Raw genomic sequence first — 27,602 nt, 5'->3', positions numbered from 1 at the left:
CAACCTTAAACACAGAGCCCAGTTTCAACCTTCTGCCGACATAGGAGATACCAGTTCTGCCCACCATAAGCCTTTCCCCTGCAGTGAATGATTTTCATTTTTGGTTCCATATAATTAGTAGCACTTATGGGATGATGGGTGACTCATTAAGTTTCACGCAGCTCAGCTCACATTTATGAGGCATTGCCAGAAAATCTTGCCTTTAGGGAAGCAAGTAACTGAGTTGTGGAAAAGTCAACAGTTACCTAACTGCCCTGGGAAGTTCAGTGCAACGCAGCCACGGCGGCGGCGCTGCTGAGGAAGGCGGGCTTGCCCAGGCTTTCTACAGGAACTTCCCCCTGCAACGGGGACACTGCCCCTGCCCGGAAAGCTGCCTGGCCATTTACATACCACACGGGCTAATCCACTGCCTGGGCTCTTAGTCAGAGCTGGCTGCTTGGCACATCCTGGGAAATCCCTGTTTGGAAGAGCAGAAATGTTAAAATCACAGTGGCTGGGCTTAGAACCTCATTCTGCACAAATCCCACACCCAGGCACTAGGCCCGCTGTTCACGAAGAAACCACCTCCATCCTTTTCGGTTGCAAGCTCACTGTTTCTGCGGCCTTTCTGAAACTGTGAACTTGGGCTCATTGAAAAAGACGCCTTAAGAGATTTTCGTTTTTCTTCTTCTTTTTTTTCTTTCTGCTTTCCAAGTCACCGGAAAAAACAGCTTCCATGGCCCAAGCACAGGGCACCACGGCGATGGGAGCTGCAGAAGGTTCCACGGGGCACATGGAGGTAAGAACGCACATGCACTCTCTGGGGCGGGGGCCGGCCCAGGCGGAGGAGGCGGCGGCGTGTCTGATGAGGGCTCACGCCGCTGTGATGAATCCAAGCAGAGACGGCGAGTTCGCCTTCTGTGGCCGAGACCATCTATGTGTTCAGGCCTTGTCGTTCCGTACCAAAATGGCATCGGGTGACCCGGCACGTCCTCGGACTCCTCGGGGCCTCATTCCTCCTTTCACAGGGGAGACGAAATCCTGTCCTTCCCGCTCCTGGTTCTAGGGGTTTCACATTGTCCTCCTGAGTTAGAAGAAGTCCATTCTAGGTAACATTTGGAAAGGATACTCTGTGAATGCAGGCAGGAATGAAAATAGCAGTACGGTCACCAGAGTAAAGACGTATTTGGAATAAGGAGTGACCCCTCTGTTTGGTTGCAGGTTACTGCAATAGATACTAATTGAATGCATGCATGCATACATGACAGAATGCATGAATGAGCTTTCTTGGAGTTTTTCAAAGAGAAAACTGAGATGTAAGAGGAAACTGAGTGAGACTCCTTTGTTCATTTGGGCATTTAATTCAGGGTGTCAGAACTTGACCATCTTAGAAGTTGGTCTTGGAATTACGGCAAATGAGACAGATGCACCCAGATGCCCTGAACACAGGTTACAGAGTGTTACAGGGGAAGAATTTCACAGGGAAGAATTATTATATATTATATTATATTATATTATATTATATTATAGTATAGTATAGTATAGTATAGTATAGTATAGTATAGTATAGTATAGTATTGTATTGTATTGTATTATATTATATTATATTATATTATATTATATTATATTATATTATATTATATTATATTATATTATATTATATTATATTATTATATAATTGTGCCCTTAGTGGGACTAATGACTAAAAATCCATGTATTTCTTGGAATATCAGATGCCTTCCTTAGCATGTAGAATGCAAAGCAAATACACAATGTTGTGTTTAATAGATTTTGCTTCATTTTGGCATATACCTGAGATATAAGAGCCATGGTGAAAATGTTGACTGATCTCCAGAGAAACCTCTGGTGACGCATCTATGGCTTACGAGCCATTCCTATTCTCTCTCTGTCTCTCTCTCTCCTCACCCTCCTCCTTCTCCCTCTCCCTCCCAGAACTGTATCTAGCTTTTTAATAACTCTTATTTATAAAGTAAATATTAAGGATCAACATAGTTCATATATTTTCAGAGAAAATTAAAAATGGCAAAAGAAAAAAAAAGAATGCACAGCACCAGCTGATGCTCAGTCTGGGTTCTCAGAAGGCCCAGTCTCGGGGGGGCGGACAAGTGTCTGCGTATCCAGCCTGTCTCTGTCTGTGGCACAAACAGAGAGGGGGCTCCTGACGGACCCCCGACCCAGGTCCCCACGCGTGTGTGCAACGGGAGAGCCTCGAACTGTGCTGTGAATCCCGATGGCCCGTGGAATTGATCAAAGGTGGAGGTGGGACGAACGAGCGGAGCACACAGGGAAGTTAGGGCAGTGAACCTACTCGGTGCGACGCCATAATGATGGGCACCTGTCACTCTAACTGTGTCCGAACCCACGGAATGCACTGCTGTGCCGAGAGGGAGCCTCACGTGTACCGTGGATCGGGCGATAATGATGTGTCGTTGTGGGTTCGTCCGTGGTAACCAGTCACCCCTCTGGCGGGGGCTGTACGTGGTGGGAGGGGCCACACCTGTGTGGGGGCAGCAGGAACGCAGGACGTCCCTGCGCCTTCCACTCCATTTCGCTGTGCACTTCAAACTGCTCTAAAAAAATAAAGTCTATTGAAAATACAACAGAGGTGCTCTGCCCCCCTTTTAAGATACTCTGGCTCATGTTCGGGCCACCTGGGGTTGGTCAGCTCCCACGGTGACCTGGGTGCACTCCTGTCCTGAGAATCACCGGTCCGGGGGCCTGTCTCTCAGGACCCCCTGACTAGGCCAGCTCACAGTGCCTTCTGGGTCAGAGATGCCTGATATTGAGAGTGTTCGGATCCAGAACGAGCCCTGTCTCTTGAAAGTCGCCCTAAAAGGAGAAAGCCCAGGTACAGGACCTAACGTATTTGCCACCTGGGTTTTGTGGTCACTCAGCCAAAGCAGCTTGAGGACAGAAGCAAGTGATGTCATTCTGCATCTGAGGACAGAACGTTGCTGTGAAAAGGCATCTTCAGTTGTACGTGGGTCTGAGAAGGAAGAAGCTAAGGAAATGGACAATAGCATCTATAGAGATAGAAAATATCACCAAATGCTAAAATGTTGAGTGAAACAGAGCTAAATAGAAAAAATAGAAAAGAAAATAGGAGAACAGTTTTATAAATCAGTTCTGATGAAAAAAGCTCTGGAAATCTCAGGATGATTACAAAAGAGCATTTCCTGGCCCAGAAACATGTTTTGAATATGTTTCTTAATCGTTTGTGAATATCTTTAAGCAATTTTGTGGTCCACGATAACTACTGAAGCCAAGTGAGCCTGCAAGAGGCGGACTGAGGGCCGACCCTCACCACCCAGGTCACTGTGTGTGGCCCGGAGATGAGCGGCAACGAGGCTGTCGATTTGGCAGATGCGTGTCAGCAAGCTTTGTTGGTGGTCTGTGCAGCCGGACGGCAGGCAGCCTCTAGAGCTTGTGTGCTTTCTTAAATGAAAATGCCCATCCCGACAAAAAAAAAAAAAAAAAAGAAAGAAAAAAAGAAAAAGAAAAAGAAAAGATGGCTAACTTTTTTATCATGTTGGTGACTTATAACTAATCTACATTCGTAGCCCAGTGGCTTTCAAAGGTCTGGTTACAATTACAATTAGTACCTGGCATTCTGTGCCCCCCCCCCTTACCTGAGTGTCTGATGGCCACTGGGGAAGCGGGCTTGCTGCAGTTCTAGAAGCAATTGTCTGTCTCGTCACCACGCGTGCTGGTCTTTCTTACTGGCTGGCTCTGTCACTCCCCTGGCTTTGGCCGCGGCCACCCCTCAGATCTCGGACGCATCTGCAAGATGGTCTTTCAGAAACGTTACTCTGCAGACGCCTAGCACGCACCCGTGAAAACTCCCAGGTTTCTGGATGCATTATACCCTGAATGTTTATTTTCAAAAGAACTGAAGCCGAAATTTGTAAAATCCAAATTTCTTGCTTGCCTATGACATCGATACATTTATGCTTTCTTAGAGAATTATTTTGATAGTTAATTTATTTAAAAGAGTCTAAAATGCAATATAAAGCTATTCATCAACAGGTCTCTAGGGAGGTCTATGGAGTGAGGATTGTAACTGCTAGAATAAGACACTATTTTATAAATGACAACATGACAGTTTGCCAGATGCATGGAGTTTGTGAAGCACAGTATTTTTCCTGCTTATTTTATAGTTTATTTTGTTTTGCTCTTTTTTTTTCAAGTGTGCTAACTCATCCAGAGGAAAGACCTCGACGATCTCTCTGGAACAGAAGATAAGGTACTTGGAAAAACAGAGAAAAGAGGTAATTTTGAAATGTTAGTTGGATCAACGTGTGCCGTGGAGTGAGGCTGAGACTGACATGGGGGGTGTGCCACCCAGAACCTTTCCTTCTCGTCACTGGGTCACGGCAACCACTGCGTGGGCCCGGGCGCCAGTATTTGGGGCGTGAATGCTTTGTCTCAGTCACCTACCCATCTCCTAGGAGGTCTCTCAGCACTTGTGCACGTCCGAGATGGTCATACATCCTATAAAGGTCATCTTAGTTTTCTCAAGGCTGTCCTCCACAGGGACCCGGCGAGCTCATCACCTGTCCCCCGCGTGCCTTGCAGTGTGACCTACCTTGAAAGTCAGATTGTCAACGGCTTTGAGTGCAGTTGCCTTGGGTGTTCTGAGGCCGTGGGTCGGGCATCCGACGATGGGGGGCAGGAGCATCACCATAAAAAATGCCGGTTTCTAAGATGTCGTGGAGAATGTGATGGTTACTTTTTTTTGAATTCTGCTTTTCTGAGTTTTTAAAAAAGTTTTTTAGACGTTTTCTGTTAAAAAGTATTTTATTGATTATGCGATGACATTGTTTCTCTCCCATTTATTCCCCTACCCCCTGCACCCGCTCCCACCAGCATCTCCCCTGCCCTTAGTTCATGTCCATGGGTCGTACATATAAATTCTTTGGCTTCTCCATTTCCAATTCCATTCTTAACCTCCCCTTGTCTACTTTGTGCCTACCATTTATGCTTCTTATTCCCTGTACCTTTCCCCCCATTCTTCCCCTCCCCTCCCCTGTACATTTTCTTTTCTGAGTTTAATGAATGTTAGGACCTCCTTATTCTTCCTGGCGGAGGAAGAGGTGGAAACTGTGATGAGTTCAGCCCCTTGCAGGTGGTCAGGTTTGTAACTGCTCCTATAAAGCCGGTCTGTCCATTGCACCCTTTATATTGTCTTCCCTGGGGCCTTCACTCCTTGATAGGATGTGAAATGCTGTGCCCTCTGAAAAATCACTGAATATAGCACCGGAACATCATCACAGCACAGGCTTGTTGGCCCCTAAAATGCCACCGATCGGGTGTATTTATGAAATAATATTGTACAGTCTTAGAGTGAATACCCACATCTACTTCCGGCATAAGCCTTGCCTAGTGACTGCCACTCTGCATTAGATGTCTTGTTTTGTAATCATGAGATAGTCTTGCTACATTTTGGTCACTGCGACCGTCCTCTTGATGGTCTGTCGGTAAGTGTTGGAATTTCTCTTAACGCAGGAAGTCGCCGAGTCCCCCATGTGAGAAAACAAAAATGCAGGTCACCTACTGTTTCTTTCCTTTTAGCACATCGTCTTAAAACTTCCACGTTGCTCGTAAATTATTTCTAAAGGTTGTCTTGGGACGAGACTACTATTCTTTCTATACTTTCAGAAAGTTGATATTATCCATTTGTTGGTCCATATTACACACCGTGTGTGGATTTTAAAAAGTTGATTATTGCGAGCAAATGATAATCAGCTAATGGGGTTTGAAATTTGTTCATCTAAATTCTGCTTTAAAAAAGCTGGAAGGAATATTTCATTATAATCAATTAATCACAGGTAGAAATATGGAAAAGTTTGAAAAAAGACCTTTTAGATTTTAATGAATCTTAGAGAAAGCCATCAATACTTACAAATTTTAACCAGATCTGGCTGGATTAAGCAAAGAAGATAAAAATTCACATAACTAAGCAAACTTAAAAGTTGCTAGTAAACTATTCAGCAGACTAACCAAGACATAAGAAAGATGATAGTTTTGGGGACTACTGTCTTCGCCCAGGGCTTCTGAAATATTAGTAACCTCAAAAAGTGACTTCGTTTTGTCCAAATTTCCAAACGGGCAAAAGTGCTTGGTTGGTTTACCACGTTCTCATCATCGCAGCTCCTGGAAGTGAACCAGCAGTGGGACCGGCAATTCCGAAAGCATGAAGGAGCTGTATGAGAGAAAGGTAATCATACCAGCGTCCGCCCCGCGGGCTTTGAGTCAGTCGCAGAGGGGCTCGTTCATCCAGGGGGCTCGGGGAGAGTCGGTACGTGGAAATGGCACGAAAGGCCCCCGCTAGAGCTGGCACTGGAGTTCTCACGCACACTTCCCTGAGTCCACGGGGTACCTGGCCCCGCCGTGTGACCAGCAGCCACAGACGTGCCGGGTCCATGTTGGGAAGAGAGGGTTTCCAGTCCATCATGCTTCGCGCGAAACTCCCTCTCTCGCCCCTGAACTAGGGTAGGTGGCAGCAGCGACTCTCTGCAGAGAACAGCACCCACAGTGACAACAGAGAAAGTGTGACAGGGAGTGGGGGGGTCCCCTCTTCTGTCTAAAGGGTGGTCTCTCTCAAGCCGCTTTGGCCCTGGTGAGAATGCCAACTTGGGGAGAAAACGCCTTTGAATAAGTCAAAGTCAGTTTAGAATTCGAGGTCATTCCACATTCAAACAGAGAGAAAAGAGAAAGTGAATTCCCCCAGCTGGTTCAGAGCTAAGAAACCTGACCACAAGTGAGTAATGCAGGGCATTGCTTTCGCTTCCCTGTCGGGGGCCCCCCTCCGTGGTGCCCAGAAGCATGAGGGGTGGAAACCAAAGGAGGCCCATCCCCCCGACTCCAGGCCCTGACAGGCTGCCTCAGCTCACGGAGTCTGGGCGCTTTGGGGACACCCAGGGGGAAAGGACAGGGTCCCAGGGAAGACGTTTCAACGGTGGTTCTGACCGCCTGCAGGTGCAGGGAGCCCTGGGGTGGAGAGTGGATGGCACCGCCCCCCCCAGAGCCCTGGTTGGGAGGCACCGGCTCTAAAGCTCTCTCAGTGGACTGTCCTCATTCCGAGGACCAACGTGGCCCTTAGCCACAGGTCCAGCTGTGGGTAAGTGAGCCGAGGGCCCACCCGGGATTTTCCCAGGCTTGGATGCACCCCGCCCCTTGCTGCCACCGCACCCTGAGAGCTGGGAGGACAGTGCCAGGCCCAGGACTGTCCCTGTCTGAGATCCAGAGCCTCGTGCTGGGAGGCGGTGTGGGTAGGAGCGCGGAGGGAGGGGCCAGAGGCTGTGTGGAATTTGTCTCCCCCCCACCCTAGAGGGCACTCCTTTGCTAGGGCAGTGGGCCACCGGCCCGTCCAGGGGGCTGCATCTGTCTGTGCCAACCACCTCAGGTTGCAGAGCTGAGAATGAAACTGGAGGCCACGGAAAAACCCCTCAGCACCCTGGAGAAGGGACAGCCACCAGGCCAGAGGGACGGCGGCGGGCCCGAGGACCTGGCCCAGGAGCAGCTGCAGAGAGCACAGGTGGGTGCGGCTGGGGGGCCGGGCTGGAGGAGCCGAGGACAGGGGGCGGGGCAGGGGGTGCCCACGCTTCCGCCTCCGTGGCACCAGCGGGCACGCTGTGATCTGCCAGCTGGGCCCGGAGCCATGGATTTGGCGATATCTTTCTAGGGTGTTCCAGAAAATTCAGCCAGCCCTCCTTCCTTCCTTCCTCCTCCTCCTCTTCCTCCTCCTTCTTCTTTCTTCTTCTTTAATTCATATTTAACAACAATATGACAATGCATTGTACTGGCACAGCTGTCTCTCACCTTGCAGCGAGCTTTACAAACAGGTATTATGTTTGTGATCTGAAAAATAGAACATGTTTAAAAGTACCTCACCCTCCTTGTCTCATGTACCATTCTCAGCCCACCTGTGCAGACATATTATTTCTGCCATTTTCAAGGTGAGAAAGCTGAGATGCAAGGAGGTTAGGTGACAGGGGCGGCGGATACTGAGCAGGTGGAAACGGGGGGCGGGGAACCCACCCTCTGGGTGCTGAGGCTGGCTTGTCCCGGCTGAGGACCGGTCCTCGGACTTCATGGAGGTTGTGGGAAAACACGGGAGGAAAACACTAAGCCCGACGACCTCTCTTTGTAGGCGTGTTAAGAAACATGGGAAGCACACGTGTGTGTGTGTGTGTGTGCTCAGGTGGGGTCTCTGCACTGGCGTGCCTAGGTATGGGCCTTCTCCCAGGGTGTGCACGGTCCCACGGCCGGCTCTCGGGTCAGCACGGGCGACGCCAGCCCAGGTTTGCCTCCTTGCTGAGGACCCCTTGTCCCCGGGAGTCCGAGGGGGACAAGGTGCAGCTCCCCCTCTTGGCCACCACACTCCGGCCAGGAGCCAGGGCGTTTTCCCTCGCGCACTCGGGGCCCGTCCGAGTGGAAACCACTTGGTCTGAGATGATGCTAAGTCAGAAAGCAGACACTTTAACCGTGTGTTAGCTATCTTCTCATCCTGACTGACCTCAATTCTGGCATACGGGTCGTGCTAGGTTAAAAGTCTCAATCTCACTGAGACTCCAATTACTCCACACGAAGTGAACTCTCCAGAAGATAGAACTGGGAGAGGCAGAGGTCGTCTGGACCCAGAGCCTGTCGGTGTCTAAGTGACCAAGTTTTCCCCGTGTATTTTCAGCCCTGGACCCCTCCCAGGGGACCTGAAACCTGGAGGCGTGGTGGCAACAGGGAGGTTGACCTCCTAACCTCCCCCCGAGAAGGGACAGCCACACCAGCACGGCACTCAGAACACTCGGGGCCTCTCTCCGGTCCTCTGTCTGGCCCAGAAGGGTGCGGAGACACCGTGTCTCACTGCCACGGCCCTTTTTCCTTTTTAGGATTTTTGATGACTTTGACTGAGTCATTGCTCCCCCCCTTGTATGGGGACATGGCGCTGAGTTACTCTGCGGACCCATTTGACAGTGAGGTTGGAGATGTGGACATCTTCTGAGGTCACACGACTTCATAGCATTAGAGGGGAAAGAGGAACAGAGTTCCCCGAGCTAACCCTGGCCCCCTGCAGAGGCGCGGGGTCCCCTGCAGACCCAGCGGGGCCCCTTCCCGCCGCCTTCCAGCGGGGGGCCTCGGGCGGCTGCTCCTCTGAACTGGGTGGGTGCTGTTTTCTTGCTCTTTACTTCAGAAGGAAAAGCAGAGCCTGGACCAAGAATTACATGAGTTGAAGAGAGAAAATAAGCTTTTAAGGGAAAAGAACACTGCCGTGCACAGGAAGAAGGAACATTACGAATGTGAAATCAAACGCCTTAACCAGGTACGACCAGCCTGCACGGGGCGGGGGGGGGAGCCCCTGGATGAACGGCGTGCTCCTGGCTGAGGGTGAGGGCCCCCCGAGGCCTGGCCGGCTGCAGCGGGAGCGGCTCTGTCCTTCTGTGCATCTGCCCTGCCTGTGCGGTTCTGCCAGACTGGCCTAAGGAGGCTTTTGGGAGCTCATGTCCCTGCAAAAACTCATCATGAAAAGGAGAGGAGGAGAAATCATAGAGGAGAGTAAGAATGGTGTTTTTTTTAAGTTTGAAGAGTTCCATAATGCAAGCAGGTGTTTGTGAAAAACAGCGTATTTCTTGGTCAACCGCAGGAGTTTCCTGAGGAAATAGGCTGCTGTTTAAAACCATCGCCCAGGGTGGGGGGTGTGAGGCCCACCAGACTGGTGTGAGGTAACAGCTTGATTTTCTGCAGGAAAGGTCAAGGCCAGCACTCGAGCCCGTGCTGTTGACTTTTCCGAGGGCCGTTCTGCATGCCGGCCAGGGAAGTTCACAGAACAGTGCGTGGTGAGGTTGACACACGCGTCTCCCACACTAGAGATTTCTTGACCCAAATACTTGAAATTGTCCTCCAGAACAGGAGTAGGCACTTGGCCTTGAAAATGCCTGGGATGTAGACTGTGTGCTCTGTCATCGTTAACGAGTGCCCGAGGGTCCCCGTAGCGCTGGGCGCGTGTCTGTGTCGCCGGCAGGGTGCGTCAGAGATGCAGCAGGACGTCCGACCTGTCCACGGGCCTCCTTACCCTCCCTCCCGGGGAGAGCAGGGCCGTGGAGGCGACTTCCTGAGCTGCGCCTTCTCTGGCCTCTCACAGGGCGAGTTGGCGGTCAGAGGCACCCACGCGGGGCGAACACACACTTCCCTCCCCTGTCATCCCCTTCTGGAGCTTCCCCACGAGTGAATCAGAGGGACTGGCGCTGAGGTTGCGTTTGAGACCCTCCCACTTCTGACCCGTCACTTGACACGTTTTCTTCTTCTCTCTGATTCATTTCTCTCAATGGAGGGGCGAGATGGGAAAGCTGGCAGAACCGGACCAGCTGGGAACTCTGTCTGGGGCCCACGTGCTCCCGTTATTTTCTGTGAGTCTTTGCTTCCAGTCATGCAGAGCTTTTAAAGAGTTAGCCAAATGCTAGTTTTATAAGTCTCATGATGATAATTGTCAAGTCTTAGTGAGAAAAGTTAATTTGAGTAAAATTCAGGTCTTCGTAGAAATGTTCCTGAAGAGAATTTTTCTGGCGGGCTACCCTAATCGGAATTACACTCCACCACTAGTACTTCCTGCTTTAATTTTTTCCTTGGAATTTACTGCTATGTAATACAGGTTGACTAGCTCATATTTATCGCCTTACGAGTTTCTGGACTCCCAATCTTGCTTGTAGCTCGAGATCGAGGGTGGATGCTTGCAATTTTGCAAGACCCACTCCTGTACTAGACAGAATAGGCACAGTGTCCAGGGCCTATGGTCCTTTTAAAAAACTTTTTATTTTAATTGTTGTTTATGTATAGTTTTCTTTCTTCTACTCCCATCCACGGTACTTTTAGGGGACCAGAAGTATGTTAGTTTCTCTCGAAATTGGAAGGGAAAAAGGGAACTTTTAGGTTGAAGAAATGTTTCCATCATGATTGTATACTCATCGTCGAAGGGTGGCCGCACACTGTAAGTTTCACGTGCGTTTCTGTAGAGGGACAGGCTCACAAAGGCAGTGTGACGAAGTGAACGGCGCTGTGCTTCTACGTTGTTCGCTGCGGATCCCTGGCTGCTCAGAGCGCAGCCCTCCTGCTCCTGGTGTGCTCTTAAATGCTCACTGGATGAAAGGACAAATTTCATAGGCGGCACGTAAGCCGTTCAGTGGCTCTTTCTGGGCCTGAGAAAGCAGGAGGTTCACGTGTGAACAGGTGTAACTCTGACTTCCAAGCAGCGAGAAAAAGGAAAAGAGGGCTGGGAGCCAGAAAACGTGTCTCCACCTTACACTGTCACTGGAAAGCCACGGATGAGAAGCGATCACTTGTGAAACAGGTCTGTCCTCTGCCAGCACGCGGAGCAGTGCCTCATGGAAGGCGAGGAGTTAGTGTTCTAACTAATTTAGTGTTCGAATTTACGTGGCTCACTCTCTTCTTTTGTGATAAACAGAATTTTCTCAAAGTGCCAACTTGGGGGGCTGGTTGTGCCCACCGTCCGTCACGGAGTGGAACTTGGGGCCACTCTCCTGACACAGACCAGCTGCCGGGGACCCTCGGGCTCAGCAGACACTTGTGGCGGGTGGGGTTGGTAATTGCCACGTGGTGTTCAGAAGCACACAACTTACTGGCTTTGAAGGAAGGGCCCAAGGGCTTTGTTTTCAGCCAAGTTCTCCAAAAGAAGCCAGATGTTTAACCAAAGTGAGAGAGATTGCCCGAGGCTGGTCGGCTGGGGCTGCCCGAGGTCAAACTCCAAGTGCAAACTGTGCTGGCACAGTGAGATGCTCCGGTCTGTGGGGCACCTCCAGGCTGCCAGGCAGTGACGGGTCTACGCTCCTGGAACGGGCTGCAGGTGTTTGCTCAGGGAAAGGTGGAAAGCCCCGCTCTGCCAGCCTCGCCTTTCATTGGTGACTCATTTGCAAAATTTCTAGAAGCCTGACTAACATGAAAGGTAGACCAGGAAATGCAAATATCACGTGACCTGCAGAGATGGTTTGTTGCAGGGCAGGGCGGGGAGCAGTGTGTTGGGTGGTCTCTGCTCCCCCGGCTCACCCACCCTGCAGTCTCTACTACTTCCTGGCACATTTTAAAAAAATTGTAACTATCACGATGCACTTTAACCAAAAACAAAATTAGTAAACAGTTTTTGTTGTTTCTTTAAATTCTTCTTGGAGGAATCAGAAAAGTCCTGTTTCTCTTGTGACCTCCTAAGAAACGATGAGGGCTCCGGTCTGGGCAGAAACTGAGACCAAGGCATCCCGTTACACGCGAGCCGAGTCCGTCCCACTTACTCAAGGCCACACTCGGGCCTTGCGTTTCCCACCTTCCTGACCCCGCTGCACGGGATGCAGGGCAGGGAGTGGCTCAAGGTGCCGTCAGAACGACATCGTTGCAGCCACGAGCAGGGTCCAGAGGACGCGTGTGCTCACGGCTCTGAGAGTGAACCTCTTGGTGTGCGTAGCGGACCCCGACCACAAGCTAGTAGTTACACAGTGCTCGAGCCCCGAGACCACCCAGGATGAGGTACGTCCCGTCCCAGGGTTTGGTGTCTGTCCTAAACTCACCATGAACTGAAGGGCCCCCGGGTAGAGGCGGTGCCCTTCACACGATCTGACAGCGTGCTAACGAGTAAGCATGGCGATCCTGTTGGCAAATCCCAACGTCTCTGGTTTCCTTCGCCTCCTCACCCAGGGTGCAAACGCCAAGTTGTGCTGACTGCCAGAGCACTTCATCCTCCGTGCGCGAGTTCACGGGTGTCTTCGTGGGGAGTAACAGGACTGTGCCGAGGGGCCCGGGCAGAGGGGCTGTGCGACTGGGGTCACGGAGGTGAATCTGCCTGGGCAGTTCCCTCTCTCCTGCTGGGGGCGTGGTTATATGGCAGAATAACTCACAATGTCACCTGGGACCTGCAGTATCTGGTTCCGACGAGAGTGGGGTCTCAGACACTGCCCCAGTCTTCCGACTCGGCTCTCTGGAGGCAGAGCCCAGGGCCGGGCACGCCTGCCTCCTGTCCAGGGGGCTCTGATGCTTCTTAAATTCAGATCATTGCTGGTAGAGGATCCACTCATATTTGCCCGAAGCAGAGAATCCAGGGAAAGACAGACCGAGAGAAAAGGTACAGCTATGTCACCGTTCCGTAGCTGGATAGGTGGAGGAGCTCCGCTGGCAAAGCCCTTCGGAATAACGGTGCGAGGTGAATGGTGTGAGCATCGTCAGAGAAAAGGCAGATTCTGAAAAAAATACACACATGCGAGAAAATCAGAAAGAAGGAAGCTGTTCAGTTGCCAAAGCAGGGTGAAAAAGATTCTGCCTTGTGGGTGCATCTGGGGCCAGTGTAACCGGTAGAGAGAGATCCCCGTTGCGTGACTCAGATCATCAACATGCTTATGTCGTCACACAGGCTCTTCGGAACGCCCTGAAAATCGAGGGTGCGTCCTTCCCTGAGCACCGTTTGCGGGAGTCCGAGAAGGGGTGCAGCCTCGAGGAGATGAGAACAGAAATGGAGGTTCTCAAACAGCAGGTGAGCTGCCGCAGGGGCGTGGTCACGCAGAGGGCAGGGGCTGTGGGGAGGGGACCTGCAGACGTTTGGGGGAGTTTGCCTTTCAAAATGGGTCCAGGCCCTCCCGTCGCTGTTTACAGAGCATTGGTGTGGGTAACTGTGCTGGAGCGTGAACCCCAGCTCCCTAAAATGAGAAACCAGGAAACATAAATGTCAGCTTGGCTGGGTGCAATTCTGGAGAGGAAAGCCTTAAAAATTAAAGGTGTGTGTCTGCATCTAAATCTCTATGAAATGTTTCATTTCTTCTTTTGTCTGCTATACCTTGTTGTGTCATTACTGACTTAAAGCTGATGAGCCTCTCGTTCAAACGTGTTGCCCTGTTGGTGAGGCTGCCACGTGCCCGAGTGTTAACAGACAGAATCCTAACTACCAGGTCCCGATGTGAGTTGGGACTTAACTCATGGTCTTGGAGTTTCTTTGCTTCCTTTATTCTCACAGGTCCACGCACTAGTTGTCAGGCCAGTAGTCAACACCATGCCAGTTAAAACCAACAATAATTAAATCTGTTCTTTCTTTGATTTACTTACTTGTCTGGAATATTTGGGGTATCTCAGGAGAGGTGTTCCACGGAAACATCACTGTGTTTCTTTTTTGTATAATTTCCCTCCAAAATTCCCAGGGCAACCCTTGTGAAAACCTTTGAACAGCCACGCTCTGCTTTTCCGCATCCACGAGCCTTCCTGTTCTATTTTGTGTTCGACGCAGAGTTTCCATTGGGAAACAGCAGGCCACTTAACAGCTGGAGGCAGCGAACTGACTTGGAAAACCCTAAGCAGTGTTCGTACATCTGAGCCTTGTGCCGTGGCTGGGTCACTCGAGCTAAAACAGGGACCCTTTGTGCTGGAAGAGGCCATCGCAAATAATGAGATAGGTGGCAGAATTATGGATGAGGATAATCTCTTTCAAAATATCTGTGTTATTACTTTACTTCTGAATTCAAGAGTCATGCTCACGAAGGACAGAGCTGAGAGCTCCGCTCCAAATGAAGTGAAAGATTGAATCGTAGTCCTGTGTGTTAGGATGGAGTCCCACCACGAAGCAATGTCCACAGAGACAGGACAGAAACCCCACCAACTGGACAAGCCCAGATACCACCCCTTCCGAGATCGGGCAGAGGGTATATGGGAGGGGGAGGCCACCAGTGACCGTGATTAATGTTTCCTAGGTGCAAATATATGAAGAGGACTTCAACAGGGAGCGATCGGACCGGGAAAGACTTAATCAGGAGAAGGAGGTGCTACAGCAGAGTAACCAAACCTGCCAATCCCAGGTGAACAAGCTGAAGTCCAAGGTACGAGTCAAAACAAAGTCATCTTTGCCAGCACGAGCCTGTTGTTGTGCTTTTGGTTTCTCACTTGAGAGAAAATTCAAGACTCTTTGGCTTCTGCTAGTTGACAGTGGATGACCTTGAGAGGTTAGCACCTGGGACGATGGAGCCGTTTTTAAACAATCTTGTAAGGAATTGGAAACAACTGGAGACTTCTTTTTAAGTCAAGTGCAGTTAGGAGCTACCCAAGCAAGTGGGCTCCAGAGTCTTTTACAAAGTCTAGTTCCTTTGATCTCTTCTCACAGTATTTATTTTGGTAGAATGGGAGTCGACCTTCCTGGCACTCCAATTCAAGTCCGAAACTCCCAGGGAAGCTTTGCTAAATTCTTGTCATTTTCTTTGAAGGGCTATGTTGGAATGTCCCTGCCTTCCAAAAACATACCTACTTCTAAATGTCATTTATATATCTAGTGGAACCAGATGAAAGTCAACTGGAGCACCCTCGAAGAAGCCAGATAACGTTAGGTAGCTTCTTGGGGTAGAACATATTAAATGTACGCGTACTAAAGTTAAGTTTAATAGGATGGGTTAAAAATAGTCTCAGGAAGTCACCATGATGCGTAAATGTGGGTGTTAACGAGGAAAATGTAGCCGACACAATCTTGACTTAAGACAAAGAAATAAGCTACAGAATATTGGATTTGCAAAATCAGGCAGTGCCTTTCAATAGGTGGGAAATCGTGGTGGGACACGCCGTGGTGTTAGTGGAATGTGCGGGCACGGGAGCCTTTGAACGCGTGGCTGACTAATCCCAGTCACATTTGATCAGTGATAGAAGCTGTCTCTACGTCCATATCTTCATGTGTATCTGTATCTAGTCCTATACGTACATCTAAATATAGCAACCTAAAACTGAGACCTATTTTAGCCCCAAACAACTTGGAATAACACTCTAAAACTACCCAACTCTCCAAACTTCCTTTGGGAATTTCAGGAGGGGGCGGACGCATGTCTGGGAAACCCAAAAGGCAACCGTTTTCCCTGGCACTCCTGCCATCAGCGGCTCCCCGGCCCCCCAGCCCCTGAGCGGGTCCCAGCGAGAGTAGCTGCAGAACCGACCATCTGGACTCTTTCTGATCAACCAATGCCTTTGTTTTGTCCGTAGTTAAAAGCTTGTCAGATGGAGAAAGAAAAACTAGAAAGGCAATTAAAACAGGTACGTGGCCCTTCACCCAAATCACCAGCCTCTGGCTGGGGTGTCCCTTGCACACGAGTTCCCAAGGGCAGCAGTTCTTGAAGTCCTGGCTAAAGGCACGAACTAGGTGCGCTACGGGTGGCCTGGTGCCCCCACGCCGCCCACGGCACTTGCTGGTAGTAGGCAGACGTGCTCGGGGCTGTCAGCCCCAACACTGAGGAGAAACACACGCTCCGCAGGGCACGAGCGTGCTCGTGCTTGTGCTCGTGGCTGGAAGCACGAGCTTGGCGTGTGTTCGCACGAAGGGAGATTCCCTTCTACACATACTCCCACCTGGGAAACATGTTGCCTTGGGATTCCTCGCAGTTATTTACACCATTCACAGTGGAAAACTACAGCAGACATGTTGGCCTCTTTGGTGAGAACGGTGTGCCCTCCCAGGCACAGACACCTTCTATCCCATTGTTCTGTCGTGACCCTAGTAATGGTCACCTACAATCTCTTGGACGTTTGTGAGGCTGTGAGGGTCTCCCTCCGGCTTCAGTGGAAGGGCGCTGATTCCATTCAGTGGCTGCTTCTTCCTGAGTGGGGCTCTGTGGGGACGGTCAGAAATGCCAAGTTAGCTCTATGGAACTTTTAGTCTTTCTCATTTCTTCAAAATTAGAACATCGTTTTAGTTTCACCAGAAGTAAATCTGGCCTGTGGGCTCATCTGGGGCAGCCCAGGGTTCGCAGTGACGTGCCTACTGCTCTGAGTTAGGATGTTGCCAGAAGTGGGCTGAAGCTTCAGGCGGAAACCGAACCCTGTGGTTGGGTTAGGCGAGTGTCGGCGCGAGTCCGCGGGGCGCCCACTCCCGGTGAACGGCAGCCTTCCTCTCCTCAGGTGTATTTGCCCACCTGTCGCTGCGGCTTCGGCGTCCACCTGCAGGACCTCAGTGCACCTGCCGGGCCCGAGGCTGTGCAGGACCTCGAGAGGCACCCGGTGAGTAAGAACTCACACGTCAGCCAGTGCGTGTTCTGTTTGGGTAAAATCGTGTCTGTCTCTGGGACTGTGGCACAGATAGAGTCTCTACGGCACCTTGGCCCCCAGTCTGCAGAGCAGCAGGGTCCACGTTCACTGTCATTTGTGCGGCGATGCTGGGTCCACAGGACTCACCTCTGTCACCCTTGATGGCAGGGTATCAGACTGAGCTCTAATTCCTTGAACACACATAAAACATTTTATACAGGTCATTGTTGACGGCGTGCCTGACTCTACCCAGAGGACATTTTCTGTGTGTAAAGAAAAGCAAAGGGAATAAAGCAGAAACCACCTGAGAGATGCCTCTTCCCGTGCAGACTTACACTGAACCGCTACGGCTGTCGCTGCATCTGGGGAAAATAGGGCTTGACACTTTCCAATTGAAAGGACGTTCTTAAAGGACCCAAGAAAAAGTGACCCACTGCAGTTGCCCTCCCCGGCTGTGTCTACCCAGACGAGATGGCATGGGCCGTGGGCAATTATTTGTGAGTGGAATTGGCTTGGACAGGCAGCCTGAGGGAGTTGCCTGCCTTCCCCCTGAGCAGCGGTACCCGCCCCCCCCCACCATGACCCTCTTGATTCTGCCTACAGAAACAGAATCTGCACACAGGGGGAAAACAGTGCGTTTCCCTGTGTCTTGCGTTTGGTCAGACAACTCCCCTCCCCTCTTGTGCTTATTAACTGCGCTTCTGATCATGCAAAGAACCTGAGATTTTCCCAGCGAAGCACCTGCAGAGGGTGTGACCTTGCTGTCCCCCCACTTTTGTACTTGAATGGGACTCAAGCCCTTTTCCCAAGGAAGGACAAGAGACTGTGGGTGGTGCAGGGAGGTCAGGACTTAACGAGCATCTTCCGTGACCCTGGACTTGCGGCCGTGCCCGCTGAGAAGGGCTGTTGCAGGGCTGCCCTCCCCCCCACACTCTCCCACCCCCAGTTCTGTTTTCTTCACCGGCTCCCTCGCTTGCAGTCCTCAGTCCTCGCAGAAACATTTCTGGGAGTCTCCAAATGTAGCCGTGATCCCTTAAACACTTTTTACAGAGCGTGGAAGTAAATTCATATTGTGGGAAATACAAAGAGACAGAAATTTACTTAGAAGTTGGTCCCTAGGGCTTAGGGAATTGGAAAAACATTCTTGGGAGAGTTTAACTGTAAAACCAATGAGTCCTTCAAGTTTATGTAGAAGTAAAAATGACAATTTTCTTCGAATCTTCATTTATGGGAAGAAGGCTGAAATTTACTAACCCAAAGAGCTCGTCCAGTTTTCCCCGTCAATTACAAGCTAAGGCCCTCGGATCCTGTAAAATTGGTATCACTGAAGGCCTGTATTTGAAATAACACTCCAAGCCATGTATAACAGCTGACAGTTTCAAGCAGTATTTAAAGAAACAAAAGCTCAGTGTCACAGTCGGTGTTACCCAAACTCCCAGAATCAATTTTAAAGGAATTCGTCACGCTCGTTTCTAAGCCTGAAGTAAAGCGCGTGCAGTACTGTTTATAAGATGACAGTAGATTCACCTTCTTTTGGCAACTCTCTTGGAATAGGAAACAAGCCACTCACCCTCAGCATTATCTGAGACGTCTAATAAACGAGGAGATAAAACCCAGAGGCGACCTCATTTCCTCTGTCAGGTCCCGGTGCACGGAGCAGGGAGCTGCGGTGTTGGGGGGCCCATGGGATCGGGCTGTACTAACTGCCCATTTCCAGTGTCCTGCCAGCCCGCACGTGCTCCCTATTGGTCATTGTCAGAGAAAGTCTTCCCAGGCCTCACTGAGCAGGGAAAGGTCTGTGAACTCTGCCTTGCGGAGAAGTGGGGGGCAGGGTGCGTGTGAGGAGCAGATGGAGCGGCCTCGTGGGCAGGTAGAGCCGAAGCTGCAAAGACACTGAACTTCAGGCCTGTCACTCCTGACTCGTGCCCAGTGTCTGACGCCGTCCCTGACGTTCAGCATCTGGCTGTTCGCTGCCGGCGTGAACCTCAGAGAAACCCTGAGAGGAGAGTGCAGGCCGCCCCCTGGTCTCCGGCCGCTCTAGTCTAACCCACCTGAGCATGTCAGAGACTGGTTCTGAGGGACAGGTACAAAGGGACAGACTGTCCTGCTCCTGCCACGTCCCCACCGCAAGGCTCAGGTTTCTGGCTCGATCCACCAGGGACACTGAACTTGTTCTTGTTCTTCCCGTTGCCTCCTGTGTGAGGGTTTTCTTTCTTTTCTCTTCTTTCTTCAAAAAAAGTATTTGTTGGTGGTAAATGGCTTTGTTTTTATTCATGGGCTATGGTGAGTTTCACAGAAGTGTTTACACTTTGGCAGATATCCAAAACACACCTGTTCTGAAACAGGAACACGTGTCCCACCCCCACAAGCAGGACCTGTGGGCCTTCCACAGGGTGGGTTTCGGCGGGGTCCGGAGATGGTCGTGATGCCCGGGGAAGCGAGAGCGGGGCCAAGGCCCTGGCAGTCAGGTGGGCGGCCTGGGCACCGAGAGAGCCACCGAGCCTCCTGGTGCCTGGGTGTGTGGCCCTGCTCTGTCGGAAGTCCCTGCCGTTGTGATCACGCTCCTTCGTCCGCACGGCCAGACTGAGGGCCGAGTGCTCCTGACCGGCTTCCGCCAGATGCGCAGCACGAGGCTGATGGTGAGACCACAGCCGGACGAGTGTTCTCTCGTGTGTACGTTCTGATGGAGTCTTGGGGGTGTTTGCTCAGCACACTTTTTCTTGTGCTCGGGGACCACCTACTCAAAGGCTGTGTCGCTCATGCTGCTCCGATGGGACGCGCCTGGGGTTGAGCTCGGCTCCTCGGGAAAGAGAAAGGGTCTCTGCAGAGACCCGGGGGTCTCCGTGCTGGCTCCCGCTCCCCGTCCGGCCTTGGAGGCGGCGGTCCCTCTGGGGCCCGCGTGGAAAGGCAGCCGCGCTGCCTTAGAACAACAGCGGCTCTGTGATCCCCTCCAAAGACCAGATGCGCATCCACTCTGTCGGGGTGAATTTGCCAGGCAGATGTTTCCCCTGTCGCTGGCAGGCAGACAGAGGAAACTAAAGGCTCAGAACTCGGTCCCTCGTGACGAAACGTCAGAGTCCAGTTCAGGCCAGGCGGCCCCAACGCCCACCTCCCAGTGTGCTGGAGGAGCTAAAAGTCACCCAGAAAGCGCCCACAGCGTTTATCTGACTTCTCTTTGGTGTGCCGCTCCTCTCCCTCTTTGCAGAACCCGTTCTCACGGGGCCGCCCGAGAGCGGGCTCTGAGAATCGGGCTGTAAACATAATCTCGCCTCCACAGAGCCAAAAGCCAGCCATCTGCCCATTTCAAGTCTTCTCTGACACACACCAGTGACCCTAAGCTGCTAGTTTCCAGAGATGAGAATCTAGAAAAGCTGAACATGAGCCACATTCCAAGTCCAGGCCGTACTTGAAATTCGACCTCACTCAGATCACAGCGCTGTAGTTCCCAGTACGAGGAGTCCAGTGTGGATGGGGGTGGGCAGGCAGGGATGCCCCGTGCAGTTTGGCAGGTGGTGAAGCCCACACGTCCGAGGGCTGTTTGGGGTGGTCTGTGCCCCGGGAGCCTCCTGGGGCCGTGCCGTGCAGGACCCTGAAGGCTGTTCACAGCGGCACTGGACGCGGCACAGCCTCAGGAGGGGCCGGGGCCGGGGCTCAGGGCAGCAGTACAGAGAACGAAGACCAAACGTGAAAACTCTAGAGCCAGGTGTCCAGGTGCTTAGAAAACTGCAGGCTTCCTTTTTCCTTTGCTTCCTGCTACAGCCGGCACCACCGGTTTTAATGAAGCGCTGAGGCTGCGGCCGTGATGGAGAGCTTCTGTTAGGAAGGCGGGCTGTTAGCTGTCATGACCTCTGCCTGTGTCTGCATTTTTGAGATCCATTGCCACTGAATAGCCGAGTTGTCTCCCAATTATAGTTTTCCATTTTATATTGGTCTGGAAGGAATATTAAAGATATTTTCTTCCGGAATGGGCGTTTACTCACTAGAAAACGCAGTTACTCAGGAGAGAATTCAGCGATGTCGTAAGGCCATCTATAAATCATGGTTGGGCTCTTCCTGGACCAATGTTACAGAAGCTAATCGTTGTATAAAATAGAAGTGGACCAAGATGATCACCAGAAACGGAATAAATCGTGCAAAAACAGAATATCACAGTTAGTGTGTGAGACCTACAGATGTCTGCCATCTTGGGAAGAAGTAGAATGAGTTTTATGACGCATGAGCATGCTGTGTGGGCAGCTATAGATGTAAAATTAAAATAGAGAATAAGCCTCTAGTATGCATGGACCTAAGTATTGTAAAACTGTGCTAATTTTCACAGCAATGCTCTCCAGTAGGTCTTAAGATTGCACCATTTTACAGATGAGGAAACTGAGGCTTGGAGAACGTAAGTCATACCCTAAGTCACAGTTAGTAAGACTCGGCCCTGGGACTAACTTCTGGGGTGGGGACCCCCAAACCCGCGCCCTGCCTCACATCCTGTCGGGCCCTTGCAAACCTCCCCACCACTCTGCTGAACTTTCTACAGTAACGGACACCGGAATGTGGACGGGGTTTCGAGTTGGGTGGTTATGTGACTAGTACCCTCAGTTCCCTCTTCTTCTCCCCGGCCTGCGGCAGGCACGGTCCATGCTGCCCACTGGCGTGGGGAACATTGCAGGTGGAGGCCGCCGTCCGACCTGAGTCTCAGTGCGTGGAAAACACAGTAGGAGCTAACCCAGCTGGGCCTCGGGGCCTGCCGGAACCGACCCGGCAGCCCTGCCGGAACCAGGTCCTTTTCCTCCGGACACAGCCCTGCAGCTGGGACCGGGCTGGCCCTGGCTCGGGGGACACTGTAGACAGACTCCTCCCTCGCAAACCTACCGGCGTGGGGTGCGACCGCCCCTTTCCTGCTTCCTAAGCCGCTGCCCTTTCGAGCTCCAATCAGGTCAAAAGAACCTGCGGACGCTCTGCGGTCCCCTTGCCACAGGCCTCTCTGTGCTGTCATTCATTCTGCCGGTGGCTCTCGGTGCTTTTGGTCCATTTAGTTGGAAATGTCCTTTTGATTTGGAGGTGCAACCCAACTTCCCAGATTCTTAAAAACTGTCATGTGGTGTTGATTGTTAGGCAAATGTGGACTTAGGATTCTGTTATAATACAGATGTTGTTGTTCAAATAGCACTGGTTGTCTGATTACAGGACCGGTATATTTACTCCCCACTATCTGAGAATATACAGCCAGTCAGGACGCCCTGTATTTCGGGGTGCAGATAACAAAACTCAAGCAATGGAAGGAAAAAGTGAGTGGAAAAGTCACATCGTCTCTGGTACTCTATAAGCAAAAATTATTTCTTAAAATGCCTATAAGTTTTGTTCATAACTACTTCAAATACTTATATCTAAATGAAGATGACCCCTTCAGAACTGTATTCTGAATTTGAGTCAGTGACTCTGAGTTGTTCTGAGTGTGTAAATTAGTGGGCGTTAATTAGTGAGTATTAATTGGTGTGTGTGCTTTATGGGTGGCCCCAGTCTCGGTTTTCACTGATTTCCCGTGACTGCTGACAGATCTGTTTTTCTGACCTGGATATACGACGCGCATGATATTTTTATCCTGGCATCTTCCCTTTACAATTGTCCCTCTGTGTGACAACTCAGCCTGGAACGGTGGCCCTTAGGCCCCTGCATTAAGCGTCTGGAAGGCAGCAACCTGTGACTGCAAAGGTCAGAGGTGGACGGCGGTGCAGCTTCTCTGACCTCACCAGGCCCCCCTGTGCCCTCTGGGGGCCGGGGTCAGGGGCTGGGGCTGCTCGCTGGGGCGTGAGGAGCGGAGGGATGAGCCGGGCTGGGAGACGGTGTGAGTGTGTCCCCTCCTGTGGGCACACTCAGCGGGGAGGCCGGGGCAGGACCGAGAAGGCTCGGAGCCCAGCCAGCTCTGCACCAGGACCCCGCGGGGCAGGCAGACTGAGCCCCGGCCTCTCTACCCCTCCCACTTGCCCCGGGTGGGGTCCGACTGCGGATGTGAGGGCGGCCCAGCTGGTACACCCCAACTGCGTCCACGTGCCCCTCAGCAGTCCACAAGCAGTGCTGTGTCCAGGCCTGGGGGAGGGGGTGCCATGAGTCGGGGAAGGAGGCCCAGTCACCTGGGCAGAGGATTCTGGGATCTGCGGGTGAAAAAGGACCTTATTCTGGAGGAAGGCAGGCTCACACTGTGAGATGAGGTGTGGCCGGTGGAAGGCCAGAGCGCGGTCCTCTGAAAGTGGGGGCCCAGAGCAGGGCTCCGTGTGGAGGGCGGGCTAGGTCAGTGGGTGCCGAGTGCCACAACGCACAGCCTTTGGGGCCACATGTGTCCAGCTTTGCTGTCAGTTGGTGTCTGCGGCTATTTCAGAGTGCTTTGGAGACACCGAGTCTCCTTTCAGAAATTAATGGTTTAGACACAGGTTTCCAAGTTACAGAGGACTCATTTGCCGAACACTGAAGCGCGGTGTTTTTACTCGCTGAAGCCCCCCGTGGGCAGGGGGGTCACAGCTTCTCGGTAGAAACGTGATTTTACAAAGAACGTTTCAGTCTGGCTCCGTCTGTTACCAGACCGGATATGAAATGACGCCCATGGTCCCGGAGCAGGTGCGGCTAGGGAGGGCGAGTGCGGACTTTGCCCCGCTCGAGAGCTGCGGGTCCAGGCGCAGGCACCGGGGGAGGTGTGGGTGCGGCGTGTGCACTGCCGATGGGCACCGGGTTCTTGGTGTAACCAGATCAGAGCCCAGCCGATCCGACTGGCCTCTGCTGATGTCCAGGAACAGCTGGTTGCGTCACTGCGGCTGACTTCTCTTCCCAGGGCTGGCCTAGCCAGGCCCGCAGACGGGGTTTGCTTGAACAGCAGAACACATTCCCTCCCTGCTCCAGAGGCTTCAAGCCCCAAATCGAGGTGCCGGCAGGGCCACGCCTCCTCCAGAGGCCGGAAGGGAGGCCCCCTCCTTCCTTCTTCCCAAGTCCAGCAGCCCCAGCTGCCCTCGGCTCCCTTTGCAGGGCCATCTTACCTCTCCATCTGAGGCCACGGGGGCCAGTCCTGAGAAGGACACCGGTTGTACCGCCTCAGCCTCGCCCAGCAGAACCTCCTGTGAACCCAGCCACGTCTGAAAAGTCCTTGCTTCTAAGTCACATGCACAGTTAGTGGGGTTACGACCCAAGCATATCTCAAAGGAGCACACGGTTCAGCCCATACGTAACACGAACTGAATGCCAGAAACGCTTTGCAGATATCGTGTCCGAGAAGCCTCACGTCAGCCCCGTGAAATGAGTGTGGCTGTGGCCCTGGTTTACGGTGTGGGAGCCGAGGCACAGAGCGGGGATGGGGCTGGTTGGCAGGGCGAGCTAGTTATTGGCGGAAGGTAGGCGGGCCCAGCCAGTCCGAGCCCAAGTCCACGCCGTGGGCGCCAGGTGGTGGGGACTGTCCTCAGTCCACACTGCACACGAAGAAAAATACCACACAGTCTGTACGCATTTTATCCAGATAAATTCTGACAGTCCTGTTCCAAAAGTCAGAATCTTTACTCTGCAGACCGTGTCTGTTTACAACTGTCTTTATGTGTAAACATTACGTGTGATTTTATGATGCTGAAATGGCTGGATCAGTTGCATGTGAAGCAGTAAAAGGAACCATATAAATAGTAAAAGCTACTTAACAGATGGAAGAAACAAAAAACTTGGGACCATACTTAGTATGATTTTCAATTCAGGTAGATGAAATATTAAGAATATTTTTCTTTTAAAAATACATTTTTAATAATTTTATCAGTGGTTATTATAGTAGATAATTTTATGCCTATTCCTACATTTTTAGAAAAAAATTACAGGAGAAATGCCCTTCACCTTATAACGTCATAAAAGCCAGCTTACGGCTGAACTCGGAGACTTTGCTAAGGGAATGTTAAAGTGTGAAAGTATGTTTCAAATGTACAGGAATATCTGGAAATATAGGTGGTAAATATATTCCTTTTCAGATATGGATTCATAAGCACATATTAATATTCTAATTAAATACTAAAGCAAATGCAAAACATGGCCATTAACAACAGTGTGCGTGGACACGTGTGTAGGTGTGTACATACATGTATGCACATACACGTGTGTGCATGTGCACTACATGTGGTCGTGGTCTCAGGAGGACAGTGCGCACAGTCAGTGCAGAGCGGCCACAGCTGCACCAGGGGTTCTCTTCGTGGAAGCCCCGGCTCGTGGGGAAGAGAGGCGGGGGTGTCTCACCCACCGCATCCCGGCGGGGAGGGATGCCCACTCGCCAGGTTTCCTTCCCGGTGGGGCCCAGGTACTGGCTCTAAGAGGTTAGAGGGCGGAGGGGACAGGCAGGGCTCCCTCGGTCCTCCGGCCCCGCTCTGTGGACCGTCCTCCCCACCCCTCTTAGTACCAGCAGAGTTCGGGGTACCGCCGATTCTGGGGAGAGGCAGGGCCTTCCCTGGGTCCTGCTGAGGTCACACCAGCCTCACGCATGTCACCCGCACTTGTGTGCCCACAAAGCACAGGGCGTGAGTGTCGCCGTGAGGGAGGGGGTGGGGCGGTGCTGCCCACCAGCAAGGCACAGCCAGCTCTGCCTATGCCCTGCGCCCCGTGACTCCCTGTGGCGTTTCTCTTGCCTGGCGGTCATGGAGCAACATCTCTCGAGGGAAGGGTCTCGCCTCCTGCGCCGCAGGGTGTTCTCCGTCTTCCCTTCCAGGAACAGAGGCCCCGGAGGCCCCGTCTTTGCTTTTGGTAGGGTTTCCACTCTGCCCTGGATGATCCTGGAAGCCCCGGTCTCTGCACCGAGAGCGCGGGGGACAGTGGCCCTGGCCCCTGAGTTTATTTTTCTTCGAGTCATAAGAGCCTCGGAGTAGGCACCGTGGACAGATTAAATCTAAACGTGAGATTGCTCACCTCGGCGGGTTACACGGGTCCCAGCTGCTGACGCCAACATGTGAGGTGCCTTTGTGCAGCAAGGCCCACGCTTCTGCCTGGAAAGGCCACTCACCGGGTCCCGGCCGCTCAGATGTCTGGTCGGCCTGTCTGAAAGCCCAGACGCAGGGCGGCAAGGAGGGGACACTGGCACAGCCCGCGCCGTCGTCGTGAACGAGGAGCACCCCGTATTGCTCGGCACGTCTGTGGTTCTGTTCCCGTGTCCCCGAGTGGGCCCCCTCGAATGTGTCTCCCCGGGGTACCTGCCTGTGGCATCTTACCGGGGCCCTACTGAAACGTCCCGCACTCTTCACCCCGGCCTCCCCGAGCCCCGCAGTCTCAGTGTGAGTGCGCCAGGAGACTGAGATCTCTTCCAGGGCTTTGGTGGTCCAGTGCCTGGTGCCCTATTTTAGAAGTAGTTTATTTGGCAAGTTATGCTTCTGCAGGTCAAGAACTGCCCCTTATGGCCACTCAAGTGACTTTTCTGTCATAAGCAAATGCCCGAGCCACCCAAATGCCAGCCTGCATGGGAAGAACATGGGACAGGTGTTCGGTGTGACTGGGACTGGGCCACATGGGACCTCGCCACACAGCAAGCCTGTGTCAGGGCTTCAGACAAGAGCTGCCCCCTTCCCGCCTCAGGGGGCCTGGGAGCGCACCTGGGGGCAGCTCGTGAATAAAGTATTTCTCTTTCACCAGCCCAGAAGTGTGCGCTCACCCTAAATCCAAAGAAGAGAAGTGAATCTTTTCTTTTTAATTTGAAACATCTTCCTGTTGTTTTTTTATAGATCTCTCCTCCGAAAAGAAAGTCGCCCAGTAAGCCGTGTGCGCGAGCAGAGGGGTGCGCGGGCGCGGGGAGCACCAGGCCGGGGCCCCGCTCTTCCGGGCCCTGTGGCTCATGTCTTCGGTCCGGCTGCGTGTCTTCTGCCCCGCCACCCTGTGCTGTTCCCTTTGGCGTGGATGGGGGAAAAGGCTTGTGACAGCTGAGAGCCAGATCAAGTCTGCGGGCCAGGATTCTGTGACCCACGGCACGGCCAGGCGTGTCCTCGAGATGAGACTGGCAGGCAGAGGACACGCTGCGCCCCGGGACCCCTGAGCACATGGCTGATGGGTTTATGGGGTGGCTGTACGGTTTCTGCAAGTCCCCGTGGGGAGCAGCCATGCTGCCTGTTGACGCACGTGTCTGTGCCCCGGGGGGCCGTCACTGCGGTGGTTTGTCCTTCCCTGCTCCCTGGTTCATATGGGGGCCCAGGTCTTGGGCCGGTTCGACTCGACTCGAGGGTCCGTGCGTCTCTGGGGGCCGGCGACGCTGTAAGCAGGACTGAGGACGTTGCACCCTCCTCAAACCACATGAGTGGCTCCCCACGAACAAAGGGGAGAGAGTTGAGGCGATTCCCTACGCAGCTGGGTGCCTGCTTCATGCCAGGAGGAAGGATGACGGAAGGCACAGTCCCAACCTGGCGGGTCCTGCTCAGGGGCGTGCACACCTTTGCACAGAAGTGGTTCCGAAGTCTGGGGATTTGCAGTTAAATCTGCGTTGTTTTTTTGTTTGTTTGTTTGTTTGTTACCCCTCTGTGGATTTGAGTAGTTATTAATAAAGAGCATTACCCTGACTTCTCAAACCAATTAAAATGAAAAACGAATGCATCCAA

The 27,602-nt window shown here is 52.2% G+C and overlaps 1 protein-coding gene across 1 annotated transcript; it reads left to right on the top strand.

Annotated features, from left to right (window-relative positions):
* Positions 1–638: 638 nt before the first annotated feature.
* TNIP3 (TNFAIP3 interacting protein 3) lies at positions 639–27,602 on the top strand. The gene is given in 11 exon segments (XM_053658516.1): positions 639–778; positions 4,188–4,268; positions 6,151–6,189; positions 6,191–6,217; positions 7,406–7,537; positions 9,191–9,319; positions 13,403–13,522; positions 14,727–14,852; positions 15,994–16,044; positions 16,906–17,004; positions 26,739–27,602. Coding segments are annotated over 11 exon segments (1,059 nt in total). The 5' UTR covers positions 639–715; the 3' UTR covers positions 26,931–27,602.

This window comes from Artibeus jamaicensis, unplaced genomic scaffold (genome assembly GCF_021234435.1).
Source record: "Artibeus jamaicensis isolate MK-2021 breed Jamaican fruit bat unplaced genomic scaffold, CSHL_Jam_final scaffold_537, whole genome shotgun sequence".
NCBI lineage: Eukaryota > Metazoa > Chordata > Mammalia > Chiroptera > Phyllostomidae > Artibeus > Artibeus jamaicensis.
Note: the sequence above shows the minus strand (reverse complement) of the source record. Positions and strands in the feature narration are given on the sequence as shown.